Below are 23,721 nucleotides of genomic sequence, written 5' to 3'. Positions count from 1 at the left end.
ATGTAGCTCCCTTCCCATGAAAGAATGTAAAATATCTCACTAAGTGATGTTTTGATACTGATTACACTTTGAAATGATAGTATTTTGGATCTATTGGGGTTAAGGAAATAAATTTTCTAAATTAATTTCACCTGCTCCTTCTCACTTTTTTCAGTGTGACCATTAGAAAGTTTACAATGACACACGTGGCTCACACAGTTTCTGTTGGACAGTGCTGAACTACATAATCATCTTGTTTTACAGACAAAGCTATTGAGGCTTCAAGAGGTCCAGTAGCGATGCCCAAGCCACGCAGCTGGTGAGTGACAGCATAGCCAGGCAAGCCAGGGCTGCCTGGAATCAAAGCTCAGGCTCTTAGGCTCTTGGGTCCTGGTGGAGGACACAGCACGCAGCATCGGGGCCCAAGGGCACCAGACGCTGCATCTTCCAGGGAAGAATAGCTCCCCAAGCTGATGGCAGCTGAACACAATTCATAACATTTCAAAGTCCTACCTGGGCCTGGAATAAGCTCCATTCTACCCTGCTGGGTGCCCCAGCTGAAGGGGTGCCCCATCAGTTCCAGATCCTCCTTGGCATCTGGCTCATTTCAGAGAAATCAAGGATCCCCAGGGAAATCATGGAGGCTCATAAGCACCTCTCCTAACCCTGAAACATCTCTGGTTCTACTCTGTGTGGGCTAGAGGTTCTGAATTCAGCCCTGTGGGTGCCTGCCATTCCCAGAAGGCCTGGGTGGGCTGGGGCAACCCGGGGACCAACCCGGTCCACAGTCCAAATCTGATCCAGTGAGTGCAGGTCTCAAACTCAGAAGTCCTCTGGGGTCTCAGGCATTGTGCCATGCCGCAAAATAAAATGTGTCCAGAGGCTGGGGTTCTTATCCTAGATATGATGTGAGACGCAGAGACAATCTCTGGGTTTCCATTTCCTTCCCTATCACATTTATATTGATGGCGATCTTAACTGTTTCACAGAGTAAAATGAGAAATTAAATATGAAGTTGCTCTGGAGAAAAAAAAGGTTTAAGTGATAGAAATATCCATGGCATTATTCTGCAAGTTTCTTCCCGTCTGCTACCATTTCATCGATAAAACAAGAAATGCTGGGGCTTCCCTGGCGGCGCAGTGGTTGAGAATCTGCCTGCCAATGCAGGGGACACGGGTTCGAGCCCTGGTCTGGGAGGATCCCACATGCCGCAGAGCAACTGGGCCCTTGAGCCACAACTACTGAGCCTGCGCGTCTGGAGCCTGTGCTCCGCGACAAGAGAGGCCGCGATAGTGAGAGGCCCGCGCACTGCGATGAAGAGTGGCCCCCACGCGCTGCAACTAGAGAAAGCCCTCGCACAGAAACGAAGATCCAACACAGCCAAAAATAAATAAATTAATAAAAACAAACAAGAAATGCTAAGTTACATAGTCTTTCAGCCCCCAAATTTTACACAAATTGCATTTGGCATAAGTCAAAATTGACTGACTGTAGCCCTGCTAAGTTCTTTAGTTACACAAGGACATTTCAGTAATATACAAATGTAGTTAAAAACTGGAGCAAATGGGACAAAATGCAAATATTTGTCCACTCTGGATGGTGAGTCCAAGGGTGTTTATCATATTACTCTCTGGAATTCTCTGTGTGATTAAATGTTTCCATAATCTAAGAGAAACAGCAATAAACAATGCTTTACATTTGCAAACCCTCTGGGCATTTGCTGTAAGTGAAAGCTACTGCATTTTCTTTTCTCTTTCGAAAGAAGTAAATGGTGATACCCTCCACCATCACTCCAACCCGATAACCCAATTTTGTCTACTTTAAAGATCTGTTAGACCTTGAAACTACCCACTCACCTTCTGCTATCACTTTTATTAACATTGGGAGATATATTTCTGATGCTTTCTTATCAGCACTAGCAGCCTCAGAACTCAGTTTACAGTGTGAAAAGTGGCATGAATTTTAAGTATACAGAAGTCACATACTTCGTGCAAACGTCACAATGCTTTTTTAAAATGTGTTTGTACGGACTCCTACTTTTGCTTAACTCCTCATTAGGCTAACAGGTGAATTTTTCAAATCGGACTCCGTCTCCATCCTAGATAAATCACATGAGCTAATGGATAGGATTCAACCTCAAATAGAAACAGCGTAAGAAGTCAAAGGATTTCTCCTTTAAAAGCTCCTTCTAGCCTTGCACTCCCCATGGCTTGTGTTCATTTGCATGGCAAGCTGTTTTGTTTCTCTGTTTGTCGTGGGAAACTTTCTACATTTCTGAAATTATATTATGTGCCTATAGACACAATTTGAATAAAGTGAAATTTGTCCAAGTCCAGCGTTGGGTAATTCAGCGCCACCTACTGACAGATCTGGGTATTGCCATAATTCTTGGGTCTTTATTTTGAGTCACCTCTGGACAGAGCTGAGTCTGGGGGACCTCTCATTAAATTGTACCATATTCACGTCAAGTATCAAAGCAGTGTATACAAACCAGTAAGTGATAGAATTTTGAACTAATTTTTCAACTTTTTATTGAGGCATAAGATATGTATAGAAAACTGCACAAAAAGATACAGTTCAATTAATTTTTAGACAATAAACACATCCATGTAACCAGCACCTAGATCAAGAAACAAAACATGACCCAGTACCCAGAAATCCTCCACGGGCCGCCCCCCCAAAAGGATACTGATTTCTAACATCATCGACTACTGTGACCTGTGTTTGAAATTTTTATAAATAGAATCGTAAAGTATATTTTCTCTTGTGTCTTACTTCTGCTCAGTATGTTTTTGAGATTTATGCATATTGCTGTGTATAACTGTGATTTCTTTTTTCTCACTGCTGTATAACATTCTGTTGTATGAATATTCCTCAACTTATCCATTCTAGTGTTTATACGCATTGGGGTGGTTTCCCATTTGTACTATTACAACTTGTGCAACGGTGAACATTCTAGTACATGTCTTTTCATGCACATATGTACACATTTCTGTTGGGTTTATACCCAGGAGTGGAATTCCTGGGTCATAGGATCATTAAATTTAAGTTGTTGTCTCCATTGCTTTGTACTCCAAGCACAGCTTCTCTTTGTTGGCAGCAGTTACTAAACCACTTTGCACTCTTTGCTCTTGGGTAAGATCACTGGGTGACAAATCAAGAAAAATCCATTTCTCTGCTTTTTAGTCCTGGGCAATTTCAGTTGGCACCAGAGTTTAGAGAATGGAATAAATTGCTTCTTCCAGAGAGATTGCTGAAAACCAGGTAGGATTCAAGGCCATCTTCACATTTCTACAGTTAGTTTCCTTGTTCTGAAATCTACATGGTTTGATATTAATAATGGCCACTCCAACATTCTTTTGATTAGTGTTTGCTGTTACATCTTTCTTCCATTCTTTTACTTTTTTGTTGTTAACTGTTTTCTCAAAGTGATTATTTTAAAAAAATTTTTATTGGAGTATAGTTGTTTTACAATGTTGTATTAGTTTCTACTGTATAGCAAAGTGAATCAGCTATACGTATACATATATCCCCTCCTTTGTGTATTTCCTTCCCATTTAGGTCACCACAGAGCACTGAGTAGAGTCCCCTGTGCTATACAACCATCCTTTTACTTTTAACCTATCTATATTGTCATATTTAAAGTGGGCATCTTATAGACAGCATACAGTTGAGTCTTGGTTTTTTAAAATCTCATCTGGCATAATAATTGGTATGTTTACATTGTTTACAATTAATGTAATTATTGATATAGTTAGATTTCGGTCTACTATTTTGTTATTTGTGTTCTGTTTGCACCCTATGTTTATTTTCCCCCGTTCCTCTCCTTTCTTCCCCTCTTTTGGATTATTTGAATATTTTCAGCATTCCATTTTAGCTTACCTATTGGCTTTTTTGGTTATTTTTCTTTGTATTACTTTTTAAATAGTTTCCTTGGGGATTGCAATATACATATCTAACCTTTCACAGTCTACTTAGAGTTAATATTTTCCACTTCAGGTAAAATGTTATGGCCTTATCAGCATATATTTTCCTTTGCCTGCCATCTTTTATGCTATAATTGTCAGTTGTAGGATGTTTACATACATTGAAAAGCCCTTTCAACAGTCATACATATATTAAAGAACTTAAGAGGAGAAAAATAGGCTACATTTACCAAGATATTTACCTTTTCTTGCACTCTCCCTTCATTCCTGAAGTTTCGAGTTTCCCTCTGATATCATTTCCCTTCAGCTGGAAAAACTTCCTTCAAATTGCCTTTTTCATTTTTTTTTTAAATAAATTTGTTTATTTATTTATTTATTTATGGCTGTGTTGGGTCTTTGTAGCCGCGCACGGGCTTTCTCTAGTTGTGGCGAGCAGGGGCTACTGTTCGTTGCAGTGCACGGGCTTCATCATTGCGGTGGCTTCTCTTGTTGTGGAGCACGGGCTCTAGGCACATGGGCTTCAGTAGTTGTGGCGCACGGGCTCAGTAGTTGTGCCTCATGGGCTCTAGAGCACAGGCTCAGTAGTTGTGTCACATGGGCTTAGATGCTCCACGGCATGTGGGATCTTCCTGGACCAGGGCTCGAACTGCACTGGCAGGCAGATTCTTAACCACTGAGCCACTGGGGAAGCCCAAGCATTTCTTTTAAAGTAGATTTTGCAGCAACAAAGTCTCTTACAGAATTTCTTCATTCCTGAGAATGTCTTCATTTTGATTTAATTCCTGGAAGATATTTTTGCTGGCTATAGAATTATGTGTTGACAGCTCTTTTCTTTCAGCACTTTGAAGATGTCATTCACTGTCTCTGACCTCCAGTTTCTAAAGAAATCTACAGTCATTCAAATCACTGTTTTCTCTACATGTAGTGTATCACTATTTTTTCAGACTGATCTCAAGATTTTTTTTATCTTCAATTTTCAGCACTTCACTATATCTGTGGGCAAGGTTTTCTTTAAGGTTTGTTTTGTTTTGTTTTTGTTTGTTTGTTTGTTTTTTACATTTGGGGTTTCACAGAACTTCTTGAATCTTTAAATTTACGTGCTTTGTCAAATCTGGAAAGTTTTCAGCCATTATTTCTTCAAATATATTTTTCTACAGCAACCTCTTTCTTCTCTCTGGTGCTCCAATAACACAAATGTTTTACCTTTAGATATTGTTACACAGATTGCTGACATTCTGCTCATTTTTTAAATTTTTAATATTTTTTTCTCTATGTTCTTTAGATTGGATAATTTCTCTTGCTCTGTCTTCAAGCTCACTGACTTTTCCCTCTGCCATCTCAATTCTGCTATTGCATCCAACGAATGAATCTTTTATTTCAGACATTGTGTTATTCATTTCTAAAATTTCCACTTGGCTCTTGTTAATAGTTTCGGTTTCTCTGCTGAGAATGTCTAGCTTTCCATTCATTTCAAGAGAGTTTCCTTTTACTTCATGGAGCATAGTTATAATAGTTGGGTTAAAGTCTTTGACATTTTAATATCTGAGTCACCTCAGGGCTGACATCTACTGATTATGTTTTCCCTTGAAATTTGGCCACATTTTCCTGGTTCTTTGTGTATCAGGCAATTCTGGATTATATTCTGAACATTTTAGGTAGTAGGTTCTGACACTCTGGGTCCTTTTAAGAATACTCTGGAAAATGTTATTTTTTTCTGGTCTGTTTGTTTTGTTTTAGCAGGCAACCAACCCAGTTAGGTTCAGACCACACATTCTGACTTGCCTTCTGTGAGCAGTGGTTCCCATTCCAGTTCAGTTTCCAAAACTGTCAGGGTCTGTTCCATTCATGTGCCACTTGGGGTGCTGGTTTATGTTGTACTTTAGTCCAAGAGGCCTTTGCTATATTTCTTTGGGTCTGTTCTGCACATGTGCAGTTTCTGGGTGAACTCATGATTCATGCTGGGTCATACACAGAATTAGGGAATCATCTTCTCTGCATCTCTCCTTTTCAGGACTTTCCCCACAATCTCCAGCTCCCACAGGCCCCTTTCCATGGATCCTCTGGATAGAAAGATCAGTTTTCTCTTAGGGATTTTGGGGTCTGCATCACCCCACACAGTCAGTGAGGCTCCAAGAGAGAGGACAGCCTGGGGTAGGTACAGGAGAGAAAAAAAAAAGACTAACACAAAACAAAAGTGGGTTTTTCCTCTGTAGTCTCAGACTCACTGGGGCCCTTTTTCTGGTCCTCTGGCTAAACAGAGGGTGTTTCTCTCGGGGTTTTTGTTTTCTTTACTCACTGTGCAGTACCATGACCCAGACTACCCTCGGGACAAAGTCAAGAGATAAAGGAGATTAAACAAACAAACAAACAACCCCCCCCCACACACACACACAAAAACCCAGAAAGAAAACAGGAAACTCCTGTCTTTATGGATGATTCTTAAAGTTTTGACTTTCACCCACAATCTGCCTACTGTTTCTTACTTTTCAGAGTCCTTGGGTAGTTTCTTTTTGTGTTCTGCCCAGGTTTTTAGTTGTAATTAATGGAAGAAACAGGCTATAGTGGGCTAACTCCATCTTGGCCGGCACCAAGAATCAGGTTACTGTTCTCCAAGCTTTATCACAACTGTATCCATTTGTAAACTATTTCTCAAGCCCTCACTATGTGCTAGGCTCTGTGCTAGATGCCAGGTATAAAGGGAGAACTAGACAGACACTGTCTGCGCTGACAGCTCCACAGGGAAGCATGACAGTGAATAAGCGAGCACAAAAGGGGTGAGTGTCACCTAGGAGAAGCAGCAAAGCTATGGCAGTTATAAAAGAATCTAAGAAGACGCCCCTGAGGAGGTGATGTTTAAGCTGAGAACTGAAGGAAGAGCAAGCGTATGAGCAAAGGGATGAGCAAGAGGCTTCCCTGTAAAGAGCACTTCTGGGCCTTGGGGTGGGGAAGAAGTGACATGTTCTATGAACTGGAAAGAGGTCTGAGCTACCAGTATAGTTACAGAAGGGGAGTGTGGCAGGAGCTGAGGAGGAGGACAGGAGGGGAGGTCACATGAATCTTTTGGGGCCATTTGAGGGATTTTAAATTAGTCCCCTTGGGAAAATGAGAAGCAAAACATACTCGCAATTTTGATATGTTTGGACTCATCCCATTTTACAAATGGGGAAAACAAGGCTCAGAAAGGTAGGCTGGGGCATAGTATTTTACAGATGAAGCAAGAGGCCCAGAGAGGGGGTGCATATGAGCCACAGAGGGAGAAAATGGCAGACAATGGACTTGCAGCCAAGTATTCGACCCCTAATTAGTCAGAGCTATTTCTTCCATTTCTCACCTGCTCCAGGAGTCTCAGTGTAACCTTCACAAACACAGAGAGCGTGGCTTGGTCGTGGACCATCTTTTTCTTCATTGTTTTTTATCTTTGCAGAGCGGGGGAGATGTATGGTGGGAGTGCACACAAGCACACATGTGAATGCGCGTGTGTGTGAGCCCAACACTGGTAATGTTTCTGACCGTTGTTGGCAGTTTGTCCAGCAGCGTCTTCCACCAGTTCACAGCCCCTGGGGAATTCACTGTGTTTGTCGAGTGTACAACCAGCGAGTGGAACGTGATAGCTCAGAAGCAAGTGACGATGTGAGACAAGATGGAGAGGCTCTGTGTGACTGGGTGTTCTGGCCTATCCACATCAGAAACCAGCCCTCTCTCCTGGGCAGTCTTCAGGGACCCTCTGTGGATTCAGGTGGAGCTTGATGGAGGTGAGTCTGCAGAAATGGTCAAGGTCAAGGCAGCCTTGATTTGCCCCCAATCTATCCATCCAGCTCCCAGGCTTCAATAAGTACTAACAGCAAACACTTATGGAGTTAGTTTCTTAGCCACTCATTTATTTAGTACCTAGTGTATACCAGGAACTGGTCTAAGTGCTTATATAGTAGCCCACCCAATACATTTTATGGAGGAAGAAATGGAAGGAAGGTTGAGAAATTTGGCCGAAGTCACAAGGCTAGTAAGCTAGTGAGAGCAACCATCCTTCTGAAGACCATTTGCATGCCCCTAGTCCCATCACAAGACTTGGACTTCCAAGCCATTCCCTGTTGGGGGCATGTGAATCTCAGCACAGCCAGCATCGACCAGCTTGACACAATCACATTGCCCCCAGTTAGGGCTGATAATCAACTACAGCAGCTGTTATGGCTGGTGTCCGTGCTGATTGCTCACAGTTTCTCTTCTGATTGGTCACAGAGGCCATTCTGATTGGCCATCATGTCCATTTTGATCAGTCAAGGTATCCATTCTGATTTGTCATGGCATCTATTCTGATTGGTCATAGCAATATTTCTCATTGGTCACAACGTCCATTCTAATTGGTCACAGCATCCATTCGGATTGGTCACAGTGTCCATTCTGATTTATCAGAACATCATTCTACTTAGCTGGTGCCCATGCAGTTTCAGTTGTTAAATATTTTGAATATCACCCCTTCTGTCAATAGACTCTCCCATCCTCACCGAAGGCAGTATCTTTCCTCAAGGCACAGGTCCAGTCTGAGATCTGGACAGAGACCTGTTGATATAAACTGAGTGGCACAGAGCTGTGGAGGTGAGGACATGTCTCAGTCCAACCTCATACCACCCGGAGCCTCACTCAGAGCAGTAACTTCATGGATCTATAACGGGACTTTAAACGCAGTGCTTGGGGCTCCTTTCTGTTCTGGTGTGCTTGTTGGCTGAAGATAGCTTGCTAGGTGCACCTGGAAAAACTTAAGATAATCTTTTTTCATTCTACAAACATAATTGAGTGACTACTCTTTTTCAGGTATGGGGGGAGGTAGCAATAAACATGAAAGTCAGGGCTCCTGTTCTCAGAGGGCTTACATCAACACCATCAGCAGCAACAGTAGCATCACTCAAACAAGAAATATACTAGCTTGGTTTCTATTGGAAAGAATCTTAATTTAGTGGTTTAAATCATATTTTTTAAGAGTCAACCACAATATTTAGCATCCAGTTAGGATAACCAGCCCCAGTCCGTAAGGGAGCCCATCTTAATGTGAACAGGCTGACTTCTCTCGTTGGGCAGGGTTTCAGGCAGTTAGTCATGGAGATGGAAAGGGCTTCACTGCTTCGACTTAAGACAAGACTGGAGGCTAATTCTCATGCATAAAAACCAGCCACACCCTTAAGAGATGCTACCTTTTGAGCCTTCCTCGCCACAAGGATATCTCTATCAACAAAATGTTCTGAGGTTTTTACTACAAACTTTTAAGTTTACCGTAACACATGCATAGTATAAATAATTAGAGGGACTTCCCTGGTGTCCAGTGGTTAAGACTCCGCGCTCCCAATGCAGGGGGCCCGGGTTTGATCCCTCATCAGGGAACTAGATCCTGCATGCTGCCACTAAGGACCCGCACGTGGCAACGAAGATCCTGTGTGCTGCAATTAAGACCCGGCGCAGCCAAATAAATAAAATAAAATAAATAAAATAATTAGAATATGCAGGTGAGCAGAGAGGGCCCTGAAAGAAAAATCACTCATGAACCCAATACTCAGAGATAATCCGTTTTAATATTTGGGTGGGGAGGATATATCCTTACGTATGTCTTTATATCCATATCTATGTCTATATGTGGAATCTGACTTTACAACTGGAGTCTGAACTACCTCAGTATAATCTACTGCATGACTGACATTCTTAAATGTGTCTTACTCCACCTAGGAACAGGGGTGACTTACACTGTGCTGTCAGGTAACACAACCCTGGCTGAGTTCACCACGCAGAGGGGCCCGCTCCCCTACAGTGTGACCCTGGGTGGAGCAGTCCAGCAACGGATGGGCCCAGGGATGCACCACTTGGAGATCTGAGCCACCAGCAACACCACCACCTCTGCCCCCTCCAGAAACATCACCATCCACTTCGTGGAGCCCCTGTCAGGCCTGCAGGCCTCCTGGGCTCTGGCAACTTGGAGCTTGGACAGGACCTACTGGTCAATGTCTCGGCGGCTCACGGTATCCCGGAGAGGCTGAACTTTGAGGTGGCAGGACTCAATGCAACCTTCTCCCATGAGAAAGAGAGCCTTGGGGGGCCATTTGGGACTTACCACGTGGCAGTTCCTCTTGAAGGTACTTGGAGTTTGTGGCTCCCCTTCCAAACCTCCCTCCTCTTCCCTTCCTGACTTGGTGTCCAGGGTTCTGCCAGCCAGTTTTTCAGTGTGTCCCAGACAAAAAGATGGTTCACAGCATCCAGCCTGGGTCACAAAATAAGGAAGAGACAGATATTACTTGCAGTTATAGAACTTATAGTCACAGGGATTCTCAACTTTGGCACTTCTGACATTTGGGACCAGATAATTCTTTGTTGCGGGGACCGTCCTGTCCACTGTAGGATGTTTAGCAGCATCCCTGGCCTCGACCCACTGGGTGCCAGTAGCCCCAGCCTCCAAGTCATGACAACTACAGATGTCTCCAGACATTGCCAACTGTGCCCTGGGGAGCAAAATCACCCCCACTGAGAACCACTGGAAGAGAGCGGGAGTACTTGGATTTCTTCCATCATTTCTAGAGGAGAATGTGTTTCGGGAAACTGCAGTCCACGTCCTGCGGGGGAGAGATGGGTAAAAACTAAAGGGTGGGAGAGAGAGGGACAAGAGAGGAGGTATCAGGAGGCTGCCTGGAATAGAGATAGGGCAGCAGACCGGCTGGCACCAGCCAGGGCAGGAGGCCACAGCTGACGTGCATTTAATCTGGAAAGAACAGAGTGTCTCTGAGGGCAGTGTGGTGAGGTCAGCAGGCAGGAAAGTGATGAAGGTGGCAGAGTCTCCAGCCCACCCAGGTCCGCTACCCTGGACCTCAGAGGTGTGTGAGAAAGGGGGTAATGATGTGCAGGTATGGGCTACCATGCCCTCAGCAAGGGATGTGGCAAAAGAGATGGCAGAAGGAACGACAGAGTCAAGAAGAGAAACATCGCAATTTTGCCAGGTACCAAAGGTACAGTTTGGAACAGGAAGAATCTGGAAATGAAATGGAACGACAATGGCAAATATAATAAAGAGGCTGTAATTCAAATGCAAATTAATTTTTGACTCCTATAAAAGCTACTTGGTAGGAGATAAGAGATAAAATCTCCATACACCCGTGACTTTGGGGCTCTCTCTTAGATGATAAGCAGTCTTCTCCTCCCCATGAGAAAAACAGACTGGACACCTCCAGGGATGAAGGGAGTGAGGGGGGAAGGACAGGGAACCAGGCAGGACAGGAAGGTGCTCACTTGGTGGCGCTGGCCTTGCTCTCACCGCCCAGCAGATGTTTGCAGCCGCCTCTCGTAGGAGCTTCCATGGGCTCTTGAGGCTCATAGACAACTGACAACTACAGATGTCAGACACCTACAACTGAGAACAGACAACTACAGCTACTGAGAATAAGAATTCACTCAGTCCAGGGCTCTCCTGTCACCAACAGGGTCCCTTTCTCTGTTCTCCTCGTTCTCTCTACCCTCTCCACTCCCTCCCCCCCGCCAAGGCTAACATCTGGTCCTTAGAAAATTCTCCCCCAGTCCTTGGCTGCTTCCAGCCGACTGTAGTCATTTCCCAAATGCAGAAATGCTGCCTTTCCTCTCTCCCCTTCCCTCTCCTCCACCCGTCATAGATCATTCCAAGGGCATGAGTAAGGAACCTGTCCATGGGGGTTCCCAGCCTCAAAGAACACATACCCAGCTCACCAAGGGCCCTCTCTGAAGACCTTCTCTCCAGGCTTGAGAAGAGAAGAAGGTAGCACCCACCACCTCTTCCCCATGAGGGAGGCAGGGGGGCGGGGATACTCATGTAGCAGCGGCTCTCTCCAAGTCTTCTGACAAATCCTCCTCTCCCCTCCCCACTCTCTCGACCCTTTTAAAACCGTGTAATTGGCCTCCTTCTGCTGGAATCTCCTCTCTCATCTGGCAAATGAGCACCTGCTCATCCTCTGAACTTCAGCTCTAGCCCCTGCCCCACCTCATTAACCATTTCTTTCTCTCCCCAAGGTAGAAGCAGACCCCCAACCCCATGCCCACACTGCCTTCCATGCCGATTCCCACACTGGAGTGTCCCACATGCCTACTAGACCATAAGGCCTTGAGGACAAGGACCAGGTTTCATTCATCTCTGTGTCCCCAGAGCCTTGCACCATGCCTGGCATACATCAGGGATACATTAAATTCTTTGATGATGAAAGAGTCAGATACTGCCATCACAGGACTGGAGAAGCACAGGCTGGGAGAACTGTCTCAGAGCAAGTTAAACAATTTATTACAATGCCCATAATTCTCCACCCTTTGCATTGCAGGCGCCTTTCTGGTCGCTGGTGAGGAACGCCTTCTCAAACTTGAGTTTGAAAATTGGAAGCGTCACTGTCACAGGTAAGAATTTTCTGCAAGGGGGTATAAAATTTGTGACCAGGAGTTTAGGGCATTGCACTTCCTCGGGAATCTAGTGAGGGGGCCCTTAAAACAGAGCTTTGAATGCTTATTTTGTTTCACAGATATTAAGAATTCTCTGGTTACTCTAAATAGGCAATAAGGTAAGCAACAGAACATCCAACCATTGATACAGAATTCTAAAACATTCGAATTTGTATTAGTTACACTGCTTTAGGCTTCAAATAATAGAAAGCCCAACATAAGTGGCTTTAAGTTCAAGTCTTATTATCTTACATAACTAAGAAGTTAGTTCCAAGGTTGGTTCAGTGGCTCAGTGTCACCAGCGAGGACCCAGGCTCAGTCTGTCATTCTGCTCTGCCATCCTCAGAGCTTTCGCTTGGTCCTTAGGCTTGTGTCTCATGCTATCAAGATGGCTGCCGCAGTTCCAGACATCACCTGTCAACCCAGCATTATCCAGCAGCAGCAGAAACCCATGTTCCCCTGTGCATCTCTTTATATTAGGGAAAAAAATCTTTCCCACTAGTCCCCAGCAATCTTCCCTTTAGATACCATTGGCCAAAGTTGGGTCAGGTGCCCAGCTGTAAGGGATGCTGGGAATCCAGCATTTTTAGGCTCTGTGGGAGAAGATGGATTCTGACAGCCAAGAGGAAGAGCAGGGTATTGGCTGTTGGTAGGCAGCCAATAGTAGATGTCACTGTCTTAAAATTCACCTTGACTGTGTTTGCCCGGACTTTTGAGTAGCAAGAGAAAGAAAAGCAGTTCAAAATGGCTCAAGCCAAAGGAAATTTTATCAACTCAGAAAATAAAAGTCCAGGGTTTAGGCACAGCAGGATCCAGCCACGCAATGTCTTCGGAAATCTGCCTCTCTCCATCTCTTTGTTCTATGTTGGCTTCAGTCCGACTCCCTCTTCCCGAGTAGTAGCAAGATGGCTGCAGGCTTCAGTCCTTAACCCCAGAGGAGAAAGAGCATCTCTGTGTTGATATTTTCAGAACAAGTCCTGAGGCTGCCTCTCACTTGTCTAAGCTTGGTTCATGGTCCCTCCTAGACCTGTTGCTGAGACCAGAGGGGAGTGGTACTCAGGGCAGACCAGGATCACACGTCCACCCCGGAACATGACGTAGGATCAGATTCACCCAAAGGACTGAGGGTGGGGAGGGATGGTTCCCCAGGGAAAATATCATCTGTAAGTGCCATTATCAAAAGAAGGGGGCGTGAATGCCTGGACGGGGGAAGAAAATATGAGATGTCCGTTCTACTTACTGTCCACAGTCCTCCTAGGAGTTTCCACGTATGGAATTTGAGGTCCAGGGAGGTTAATTGACTTTGCAAAAGTCACTCAGCTAATTCATGGCAGGATCAGGGTAGCAACAATTTCTCTGGATTTCTTCATTCAGGGTTATTGGACCATCTTCCTTCTTACGGTTAAGAAAGATCTCTGTGTCTGGCATTTTAGCTTTGTTTTGTATGATTTTACAGACCTTCAAACTTATCATTGTGAGAATAAGAATTCACTGAGAGGGAATTCTTTAAAGATCAGTAATACCCTGATCTTAAAACATCCAAGTCACCAGGGCCTAGCGAATCACATGGAATGACCAACCCTAAGTGCTTAACTTAATCACTACACTTTAATTAGATATTAATCAAACTCACATTTCAATATCTTCAGAGCATATCAGCTGAGAGTACCTTTTCCATTTTTTTTAACTTGACACACTAATATTCTTTACAGATGAATAGATGACAAAGCACTAATATATACAGCACAGCATTCAGTCCTCCTGGAGCTTTGAGAAATAAGGGCTGCCTTCAGCCTTCTTTACGGATGAGGCACCTAAGACTCAGAAAGAGTAACTAACCTGCCGAGGTTCGCACAGCCATTAAGACGCCAATGAATGGATCCAGAAACACACCATGGCGTGCTGAGTCCAGCTCCTACCAGCCTGCCAGAGCTGGTTGTGCCCATCTCTCCCACTATGCATTCAGTGAGGTCACCTTGGTATCCTGAAATCTGCCTGTATGGGAACATTTGCACCACAGAAAATAGCATATGAGATGAGGGCTCCCCACCCTCACCCTTCAACTGGCAGGTAAACATTAATGGCGAACAGCTGCAAGTCTGACCTTAATCTTGTTCTACCTGCCATTGGCAGCTGCCCGCCTCTTTCTTATCCGCCAAAGAGGTGTCTATAGCCCAGCGGTGAACATGACGGTTTTGCTTTTGACCCATTTCCTACAACCTGAATATTCTCTGCGTGTCCCTAAACCATTTCCAAAGACAGGCAGATACTCCCAGGGCATCCTCAGCGTACCCTCTGACTCTGCCCTTTGGTGACCTTATAAACACCACCAACGTCTGACACCCATCCCTACTGTGTTCATAGCTCCCTTCAGTCTCCAAGAACCACCTGGAACAAAGGCTCAGGAAAAGAATGTGAGTATTTTTTTTAAAACACTTAACCTCACAAGAAAAAGATGTCTAAGTACTCTGTTTTAGTTTTGAATTTGGGCTTTTTGGTGCTAACAGCAGAGCACTAGCAATCACTGAGGCTTCTTCTTTTTAAAAAGAAACCCAGAGGGATTGAAATCAAATGAAGCACGTCCTCTAACCACAACAGCAGCATGTTATAAATCAATAATAAGTTATCTAGGATACGTAGATATCTCTCAGACATCTTGGAAATTAAACAGCACACTTCTTAAAAAAAAAGATCAATGGGTCAAAGAAAAAATCACAAGGATATTTTAAAAGATTTTAAGTGATAATGACAACACAACCTATCCAAATTTATGGGATACAGCTAAGGCAGTGCTCGGATGGAAATTCATGGCTTTTAATGCTTATATGAGAAAAAAGGCCCAGGTCTTTTGGTATTTATAGCAAGACTAAGTCTTTGACTCCTTGCTCTTGACATTGCTCATGCATGCATTTATTCAATAACAAGATTTATTGTGCCTCTACAATGTTCAAGGATTGGTATTAGGGGCTGGGGAAACAATGGTGAATAAACAGATGTGGTCCCTGCCTTCAGGAAGCTTAGCGGGTGAGACTAACTCACAAGTTAGCATATAATTAAGAACTGTGATGCATCTAACTAGAACCAATACAGTGCAGTGACAGCAACTAGCAGAGGGTGGACTAGCAAATGTGATCAGACATGGGCTCTTGAGAGGTAACATTTAAGTGGGGACCTGAAGATAGGACAGCCAGCCATCCTGGAAGCAGAACAAGAGCTGTCTAGGTATGTAGATGAGAAGGCCCTGAGGCCTGCTGTTGGAGGCGGGGAGGATGTAGGAGATTATAGAGACGGACAGAGGCCAAATCACATGGGGCCTCAGGTGCCAAGGCAAGGGGGTTGAGCTTTATTCTCAAACCAGAGAGACCCCTGGGGACTGAGTTCTGCCACAGCCTCCTGTTATTCCCAGGACAAGCCCTCTGGGCCTGAGCTGTTTAACAGGTCTAACCAGAACTGATCCTGGAACACACCACATGCCTGCCAACCCCTTTCCTTGAATCCACGTGCTCTCCATCGTTGCCCCAGCTCGCCCTCACTCCTCCTCCTTCCCCGGCTCCATAGCCCTGGGGTCCTGTCCTCTGGGAAGCTTGCCCTGACACCAGCTCTCTGCTGTGTAGAGGTAATAGCTCCGTGCTGTCCTCTGCTCCAGACACAAGAGGAAGCGCGTCACTCGTTTTTCTCATCTGATCCACAGCAGCCCCAGGAGTCAGACACTGTCAAATCCTTAGGGGGAACAGGCGTTCTCAACCTACTTCCTCCCTCATCTATTATCACGATCCCCTGAGCCCTCTCTACTGCAGCAGTTAGCACTCTGCATTTTAATTGTTGGGTTCCTTGTCTGTCAGACTAGGTATAAGGGCAGGGGCTGGCTCTCTATTCCTCTATCTCCAGGCCTCAAGCACTGGGCCTGGCCCAGAGCAGGCTCTGTTAATGCAGCTGAACGCATGATGAACCCTTGGCACCCAGCCCGCACTTGGCCTAGTCACTTACCCAGTGATCCATCCCCTGCAGGCTAGGGGGATCAGACAGGTCTGTCTCCACTCCATGCCTCACACTGTGGCCACCCCTGGCACAGACTGCTCTGGGGCGCAAGGTGGGGTGCCAGCTGTGGAGGGCGTCTCACCAGCCAGCTGCTTTTTCTGCAGAGAGATAGAGGGGATGTGGAGCTGTGCGTGGAACCAGGTCAGTACTTGGATCCTTTCACAACAGTGACTCTGGGCTGGCCAGATAGTAACAAGGACTTTCGCTTCCAGTGGGCATGTGGTAGGTGACCTTAGAACTCTGAACCGTCCTATCTCACCACGGAGTGATGGACAGCGGTCAGCTTTTGCTGCTGTTTTTCTTAACCTTCACACCAGGATTACTCACGCTTGACGTTTTGTGTGCCTTGTATGTGCCAGAGATTGTGAATTCCATAGAAATGGGAGGTGGGTGGAAGCAGTGGCAAACCACGATGGGGGTGGCCCTGAATGCAGGCAACCAGGAGAGGCACTATCTGTAGAGAATTTAGGAACAACAGTTAAACCCTAAAACCCAGCCTGCTTTTTTATTGTCACCACAAACAATATTAGTGGTAAAATACTCCTCCCCTCTTGGACTGAACCCCTCTTTTAACCTCCACGCTCTTGGTATGCCACTGAGAAGATAGTTTAGAAGGAGGAAGTGATGAGGTCTTTTCTGACAAACCAAGATGGTAGCACCAGTACTTATTTTTAAGAAATGGTTGTTCTCCTTTTTATACAGATATATCCTAGCTATGCACACTCTTCTAGAAATAAAATGAATGCCATTCATACTGTACATATTGCTTTTGTTACCCTTTTTTTTCATTGAACAATGTATCCCACATATTTTCATGTCTTGGTATCTTCTTCTCCATCTTGATTTTCATAATACCTGCATAATAGACTGTCAAGTTGCTGCATGATCATTTATTTACCAGTGCCCTCTTTTTGGACACTGAGGTTGTTTCAAATGATTTGCCCTTATAAACAACGCTGTAATGAACATCCTTACAGTTCAATCTTTACTTGCGGCTGTGGTTACTTTCATAAACAAGTTCCCAGAAATGGAATAACTGGATCAAAAGTCATGTAACATTTGAAGTCTTTTGATATTAATCGGTAAGTGCTCAGGACATCCTTCAGCATGTTAGTTCTTGTTATCTGAATTAATAGAGGATACAAATATAGGCTTTAGGTGATTGAGCTGATGACCTGACCCCAGGCATATCCTGTGAATGACTACACATCAGGGGTAGTTGGAGTAGTGGATATACATTAATCAACAGAGTTGAAGGGCAAAGGACACAGAGACTTACTGAGTTGGTACAAAGCACGAGATGACATGCAGCGTCCCAGATAGAGATACAGCCTCCCAGGTCCCCAATGTACCGCACAGAGACAAACAGCTGTGGACAATCACTTACACCAGGGACAAGAAGGCGCCTTCTCCCAGGCGGGGCTGTATATCCTCTGGGAGCCTCTCCTGCTCTGTGCTGGCCTGCTCACCAGTGCAAGTCACTGATGCAAAACAAGCCAACACATCCTGCAGGTTTGCTCAGAGTCTGGGTGAAGCGGGGGTCATTTCCCCAGAAACATTCTTCTGTGGCACCATTCCTTCAACCTGAAACTAAAAAAAAAGAATCTCTATTTGGAACCAATTTTCTTATCCATGACCCATTTCTTCTAAAAACCCCCAACCAGAAGGTAGCCACATGTGTCAAGTTCAAGGTGCCTGGGTGGATCACAGTGTTGGCCTACCTCTCTCTCTCTCAGGGCACTGCTGGGCTCAGTGGAGCGATTGTGTTGAGAGGCAGCTGCGCCGCACAGACCAGAGGGAGTTGGTAGTGCCACCGTCCCGCCTGCCGACGCCTGACTCTGCTGTTACCCTGCGCCTGGCAGTCTGGAGAGGCCGGGAGCTGGAGAACCTGGAGAAGCAGTGCCTCTGTGTGTCTGACCCCCTGGAACTCAGGCCGCGAGTCAGGTGGGAGCACCAGAGCAAACTCCTGCAGGGCTGCCATTTGGCCAACATGTACTGAGTGCCAGCTCTGGCTACACTGACTAAGGGGTAGGACATACAGTGGTGGGTAAAACCAGACCCAGTCTCAGTTCTCACTGGGGTTACTTGGTGATCAGCAGTGGTTCACACAAATGAATGGAAGGAGAGAGCACGCCTCTATGACAACTTCCCCGACACGGGGTCAGGGAAGGCTGCCCTCAGCAGAGATGTGAAGACAGAAGAGGAATTAACTTGGCCAGGAAAAGGGAGGGCGGGAGACAGGACAGACAGTAAAGGGAGGGAGCATACAATAATCTGGAAGTGAAAGAGGCTGGTGTGGCTGGAGCATGGCGGAAGAGCAGGCAGGGCCTGGCTCCGGCAGGGCCTTGAGGGTTATGTCAGACACATGATTTCGGCCTTTATCCTAAGAGTTCTGGAAAGCCACCCAAGACTTTTAAGCAGGCTGGGAACATGATCACGTTTTGCTTCCAAACGCTCTGGTAGCAGGGTGGAGAAGCGGCTGGGGCGGGGTCGGGAGGCGGCGAGAGAGGACTCAGGGAGGTTGCTTAGGCACTTGCAGGAATCAAGGTGAGAGTTCAAGGTGGCGCGGCCATCAGCTGGGTCCCTGAAGGAAGCAGATGGCTCACTGAAATTGGGAACGGAGGGGAGTTGGATAAAGGGTCTATTTACAGACAAGGGCAGGGATAAGGGGATCAACCAGGGATGACAATGCAGGACTACAACAAGAGGAAGCCATTGTCCCTCTTAGGCCTGCAGGGGTAAGAGAAGGGGATGGCATCTCTGGAACCCCCTTGGGAGCTGCAGCTGCGGGAGAGGTGCCCCCGGCACGAGCTGTGGCCTTGGCCAGAGGAACACGGCCTCTGCCAACTGCAGTCCATTTGGTAAGGAGCAGGGAAAGTGGTGAATAGCTATCCCAACCTCTCTCCTCTCAATGCTCCCCATTGGCTGGGCCCATTGGCAGGTGTGGAGACTCGGTGATGCAGTCTATGGAGATCAGTCCCTGGCGCACAGAGCCACAGAGTTGATGGCAAGTGGGCTGCAGGGGCAAATGGGGAATGTCTGGCTCACTTGCACTAGGGTAGACGTGAAGACAGAAGTGGGGAGATTCGAGAGCTATTTTAAAGCTCCTACTAAAAGGACTGGGGATGGGTTGCACACAGCAGGAGTCAGTGATGTCTCACTGGCTCATGTGAGGGAATATGACATTACACAGAAGGCCCAGGGCTCGGGTCCAGACGTGTGGGCCCATGTTCCATCCCCCACTCAGGAGTTGTGTCACTGGGACTCATCACACAACTTTCTGAGCTCAGTTTGCTCGTCTGTGATATGGGGATTCTCATAGGGTTGTGGTCAGCACTGGCTAAGCTAATGACAACGGGATGTGGCACGTGTGCTGTAAAATCACAGGACTCACTGATCATTATCAGCACTAGAAAGAATCATGGAAATTGACTGCTCTTATCCCCTCACTTTACAGGTGAGGAAACTGAGGCTCAGAGAGGTTAAGTGGCTTGTGCAAAGCAGTCATTCACAAGTGGCAGGGGCGGGATTGGAGCCTAGGGTCCTCTCTCAGCCTCACGCACTTTCCGTGTCATTCTCTTGTGCAGTGAATGAAATGGGAATTCAGGCAGGAACGAATCGCTTCATCTTCGTGACCTGGTTTTGGTTGGGGCAGAAGTTGTTTTTATTCCATCTTTCACTTCACAAAGCCATTTCCTACCTTCTCAAAGGACTTGAGAAGAACTGGACAAAAGACCAGGCGGGCGGCCACAACGTCTGAGGGAGCATCCCTGCTCCGTTCTCTGTCTCCCTTTCAGCTGTGAGGAGAACTGCAGGCCAGTGAATGCCAGCAGGGGCGTATTGCTCAAGGTCACCATGGGGGACAAGTCTGCAGCAGCCGTGTTCAGCTGGTATTTAGATGACACCCTGCTGGAGAAGGCGAGGACACTGGCAGCCTCTCAAAAACAGAAACGACTTCTCACTTTGATTGACCAGACCTGAGTCACATGCCCAGGACTGAGCTGGGGTTTGGTCAACTCCACTCAGAGCCCGAGGAGTAGGAGTCGGGGGCTGGGGAGCATTGGTCAGAAGACAGAACGGATGCAGCGGAGCAGAAACAATAGGGAAACATCGCAGCAGATGCTGTGGGTGCCCAGCCCATCCTTACCAGGCTGATGCAGGCATCCCCCAGCTGCGATGGGGCGGCCGCTGGCCAATAACTGTGGGGTCTAACAGCGTAGCCCCCCGGGCTCTGAGTGAGACAATTTCTGTGGTGCAGCTTATGCTCCAGAGCTCCCCATGGGATCAGGCTGAATGAAGCTGGATGCCTCCCGAAACCACTTCTTTGCCTTGTTTCATTCTCTGCCCCATTCGGCTTCCCTCCCTGCCCTCCTGGTTTTGCCTGAGAGCCCTCCCTCATAAATGCCCTGCACACAGATCCTTGTCTCAGACTCTGCTTCCAGGGAACCTGGACAAGGACAAACACTCTAACGCGGCTGGAGATGAGCTATTTGGGCTGACCTCAGGAAAGCAGGTGATACTGCCGTCAATCCATTGGAGACAAATCCGAAAGGCCTCCCAGGGTCAGAAGCCACTGCCCTGCTGAGTCCTGTAGGCTGGCTGCAGCCTCAGGGGCCCTGGGCTGTGCTCTCTTTCAGGCCGAGCCCCTCCCGGCGGCCTGCAGACTCCAAGGATTCTGGCCACGTTCTTTAATCCTCCTTCAGAGCGACACCGCCACCCTGCTGCTGAACAGCTCCTTCCTGAGGACCAGCAGCCAGGCCACCGGAACCAGAGTCAGAGGTGGGAAGGCCTCCTTCAGTCTCATGTCACAGATCCTGTCTTCTGCAGACAGTGAGCAAGACAAACCCAGGAGCGCTGAAACAGGGGACATCAGTGCAGGGCGGGGGCCATACACAGGCTCTGGTGTGAATTCCACCACCGCCGCCTTCTAACTGGAAGACTTCAGGCATCGGATTCAAGGTCTCTGTGCCTCAATTTCCTCTCATGCAAACGGCAGAACAGAAACACCCGCCTCTGAACTGTATGATGCAGGGTGGATGACACACCATCAGTGGTAAAAGCAGTGGGGTGTGCAGCCTGCACGTCCTGCCAGGCGATTCAGTGCTTCTCACTTAAAACAAGCCCAGAGCAGCAGGAGAAGTAGACTCTCAAAAAGATAAATAATGGGGTGATTATTCTTTTTCAGGTGCATTCCTTTGATTCAGTATTTCTCAAAGTGGCCCACAGACCACCTGCCCAGGATAACCTGGGGTACTAGTTTAAAATGCACACTCCTGGGTTCACCCCAAACCTTCTGAATTAAGTGTAGGCCAGGGAATTCATTTTAATTGATTAAAATCCTCTATGCCCAGCTCTTCCAGGTGTGCACTCCTTTTGAAAAACCAGGTGATTATAACAGGTGGTGTGGGGTATTGGCGCAGCTTAGCTGGGGGCTCTTCATGGTGCTATGGGAGCCCATGGTTTGGGGGGAGTTCTGCGTGTTTCCAGATCCTGGCTGTGGCCCGTCCTAACTCGGTCTCTTGAGCAAGTCTTGTTTCCCGATATACTCCCTCCTCACTAAAGCCCTGGGAGGAAGCTATTATTATTAGCCCCATTTTACAGATGAGAAACTGATTCTTAAAAAGGTGAAAGCCAAGGTCACATGGATAGTAAATGGCAGGACTGGGATTCTATCTCTGCCCAGTTTCTCAGAGACCCTGGAATGCCCTGCATCAAGGGGGTGAGGGGGTGGGCGTGGGAGTTGTTAGATATGCAGATTTCTGGGCCCCACCCCAGAATCTACAGAGAGGTCTGAGGCCCTGGAGAGGAGCCTGGGAACCTGCATGTTGAACAAGCTCCCAGGAGATCGTGAACCATGGCGGAGTTTGTGCGCCTCACACAGCCCCCTAAGCACCCTCCGTCTCCTCTCCCCAGCAGTGACCCGGCACGCCTACAGGGAGGGCACCTACGTGATCAGCTCCCACTGCCCACCTGTACCACTGCCCCAGAGGAGGGCACTGTTCTGACGAGCTTTGCCATCTTCTGCAACACTTCCGCCGCCCTGGGGCTCCTGGAGTACTGCTTCTGCCTGGAGTCAGGTACCGGCTTGGGACTAGCTCTCCCCTCAGCTCCTGGGCTCATCCTCTCCAAGAATAGGTGCCTGTCTCTCTCCGGGAGCTGCAAAGAATATGTTCCATGTGTGAGAGAGGTTTGCAGGATGACCCTGAAGCCCTGCCCCCAGGCACACAGACCCTGCCACACATCTCAGCGAGGTGAGAAGCAGTAACTCCCTATCTTCTCCACAACTGTGGAGGCCAAAACGACCTCTATCGTGGCATGAGGGACGTGGAACGGGCTAAATGGAGGAGGATATGCAGAAGTGTGACCACGTGGGGTTGCTACCAGGATACCACTCCTCAGTGCACACTCGGAGTAGCCCCGACCCCTGGAGCCACTCAGGACAGGGGTGGCCTGGTTCACAGAACCGTCCACGATGCTACTGACCCCACTTTGCGGGAGGTAGCTGGGAATGGGCGATGTCACAGAGCATGCTGAGCTGAGACGAGACCTGTTTGCACAGGTTTACAGGAGAGGACGGAGCATGCTGATGCCACCCCACTTCAGTGCCCCAGCCAGTGTCCTGTCACCACAACCCACACCCAAGACAGCAGCAGGGCATCAGCAGGAGAGACGGGGTGAGCGCCCACATTGCCTCTGCTCTTCCGATTTGGGGGTGGTTGGTCCTTGGCGGGCCCGTTTGAGTCCTTGTCTCCTCCCAATGGCCTTTGGCATTCTGTGACCCTCACAAGAGCTCTGAAAATGTGCCAGTCAGATTGGGACCTTCCTGCAAACCTAGGCTCCAGGAGTGTTGCAGGGGTGCTCCCCAGGGTCCGGCATTAAACACCACAAGGACATAAACTGAATCCATTGACTAGGCGAAGGTGGAGGGGCCCCATTCTCAGACCCAAGGGATTGTGGTTTTCATGGGGTGCCTGTCAGATGGACATGGAATGCAGGGCTGTTCAGAGGGCCGCGACTGGGTCTGAGCCTGGAAGGGACCAATTCAAGGAAGGTAAGCAGGTTTCATTTCAAACCTGTGTCCCCCTAAATGGAGACGCCAGGCTAGCTGCTCCAGTAAGGGGCAGGGAAGTGTGACCATATAAAAATGAGTTGTCAATTACAATTCAAGAACGTCGTGATTGTCCGCACACTACAATGAAGTGATTCCAATGATAGGCGGGTCCCCTTTAAGGATACGAAGGATATTCATTCATTCATTCACTCTTACAGCAGACGTATTGAACGTCAGGCTCCGTTCTAGGTCCTAGATATACAGCAGTGAACAAAAGAGAGGAAGTCTCTGACCTCACTG

General features: G+C 47.1%; 1 protein-coding gene across 1 annotated transcript in view; it reads left to right on the top strand.

The window, feature by feature from the left end:
• The window catches only part of LOC115857025 (polycystin-1-like protein 2), an 85,715-nt gene that overhangs the window by 13,866 nt on the left and 48,128 nt on the right, over positions 1-23,721 (top strand). The window contains 11 exon segments of the mRNA XM_070044123.1: positions 7,428-7,657; positions 9,618-9,848; positions 9,851-10,040; positions 12,232-12,290; positions 14,697-14,746; positions 16,475-16,592; positions 18,107-18,314; positions 20,168-20,288; positions 21,008-21,149; positions 22,284-22,328; positions 22,331-22,447. Coding sequence (XP_069900224.1) covers positions 7,428-7,657; positions 9,618-9,848; positions 9,851-10,040; positions 12,232-12,290; positions 14,697-14,746; positions 16,475-16,592; positions 18,107-18,314; positions 20,168-20,288; positions 21,008-21,149; positions 22,284-22,328; positions 22,331-22,447 — 1,511 coding nt within the window.

Source organism: Globicephala melas, chromosome 19 (assembly GCF_963455315.2).
Source record: "Globicephala melas chromosome 19, mGloMel1.2, whole genome shotgun sequence".
NCBI classification, from domain to species: domain Eukaryota; kingdom Metazoa; phylum Chordata; class Mammalia; order Artiodactyla; family Delphinidae; genus Globicephala; species Globicephala melas.
Note: the sequence above shows the minus strand (reverse complement) of the source record. Positions and strands in the feature narration are given on the sequence as shown.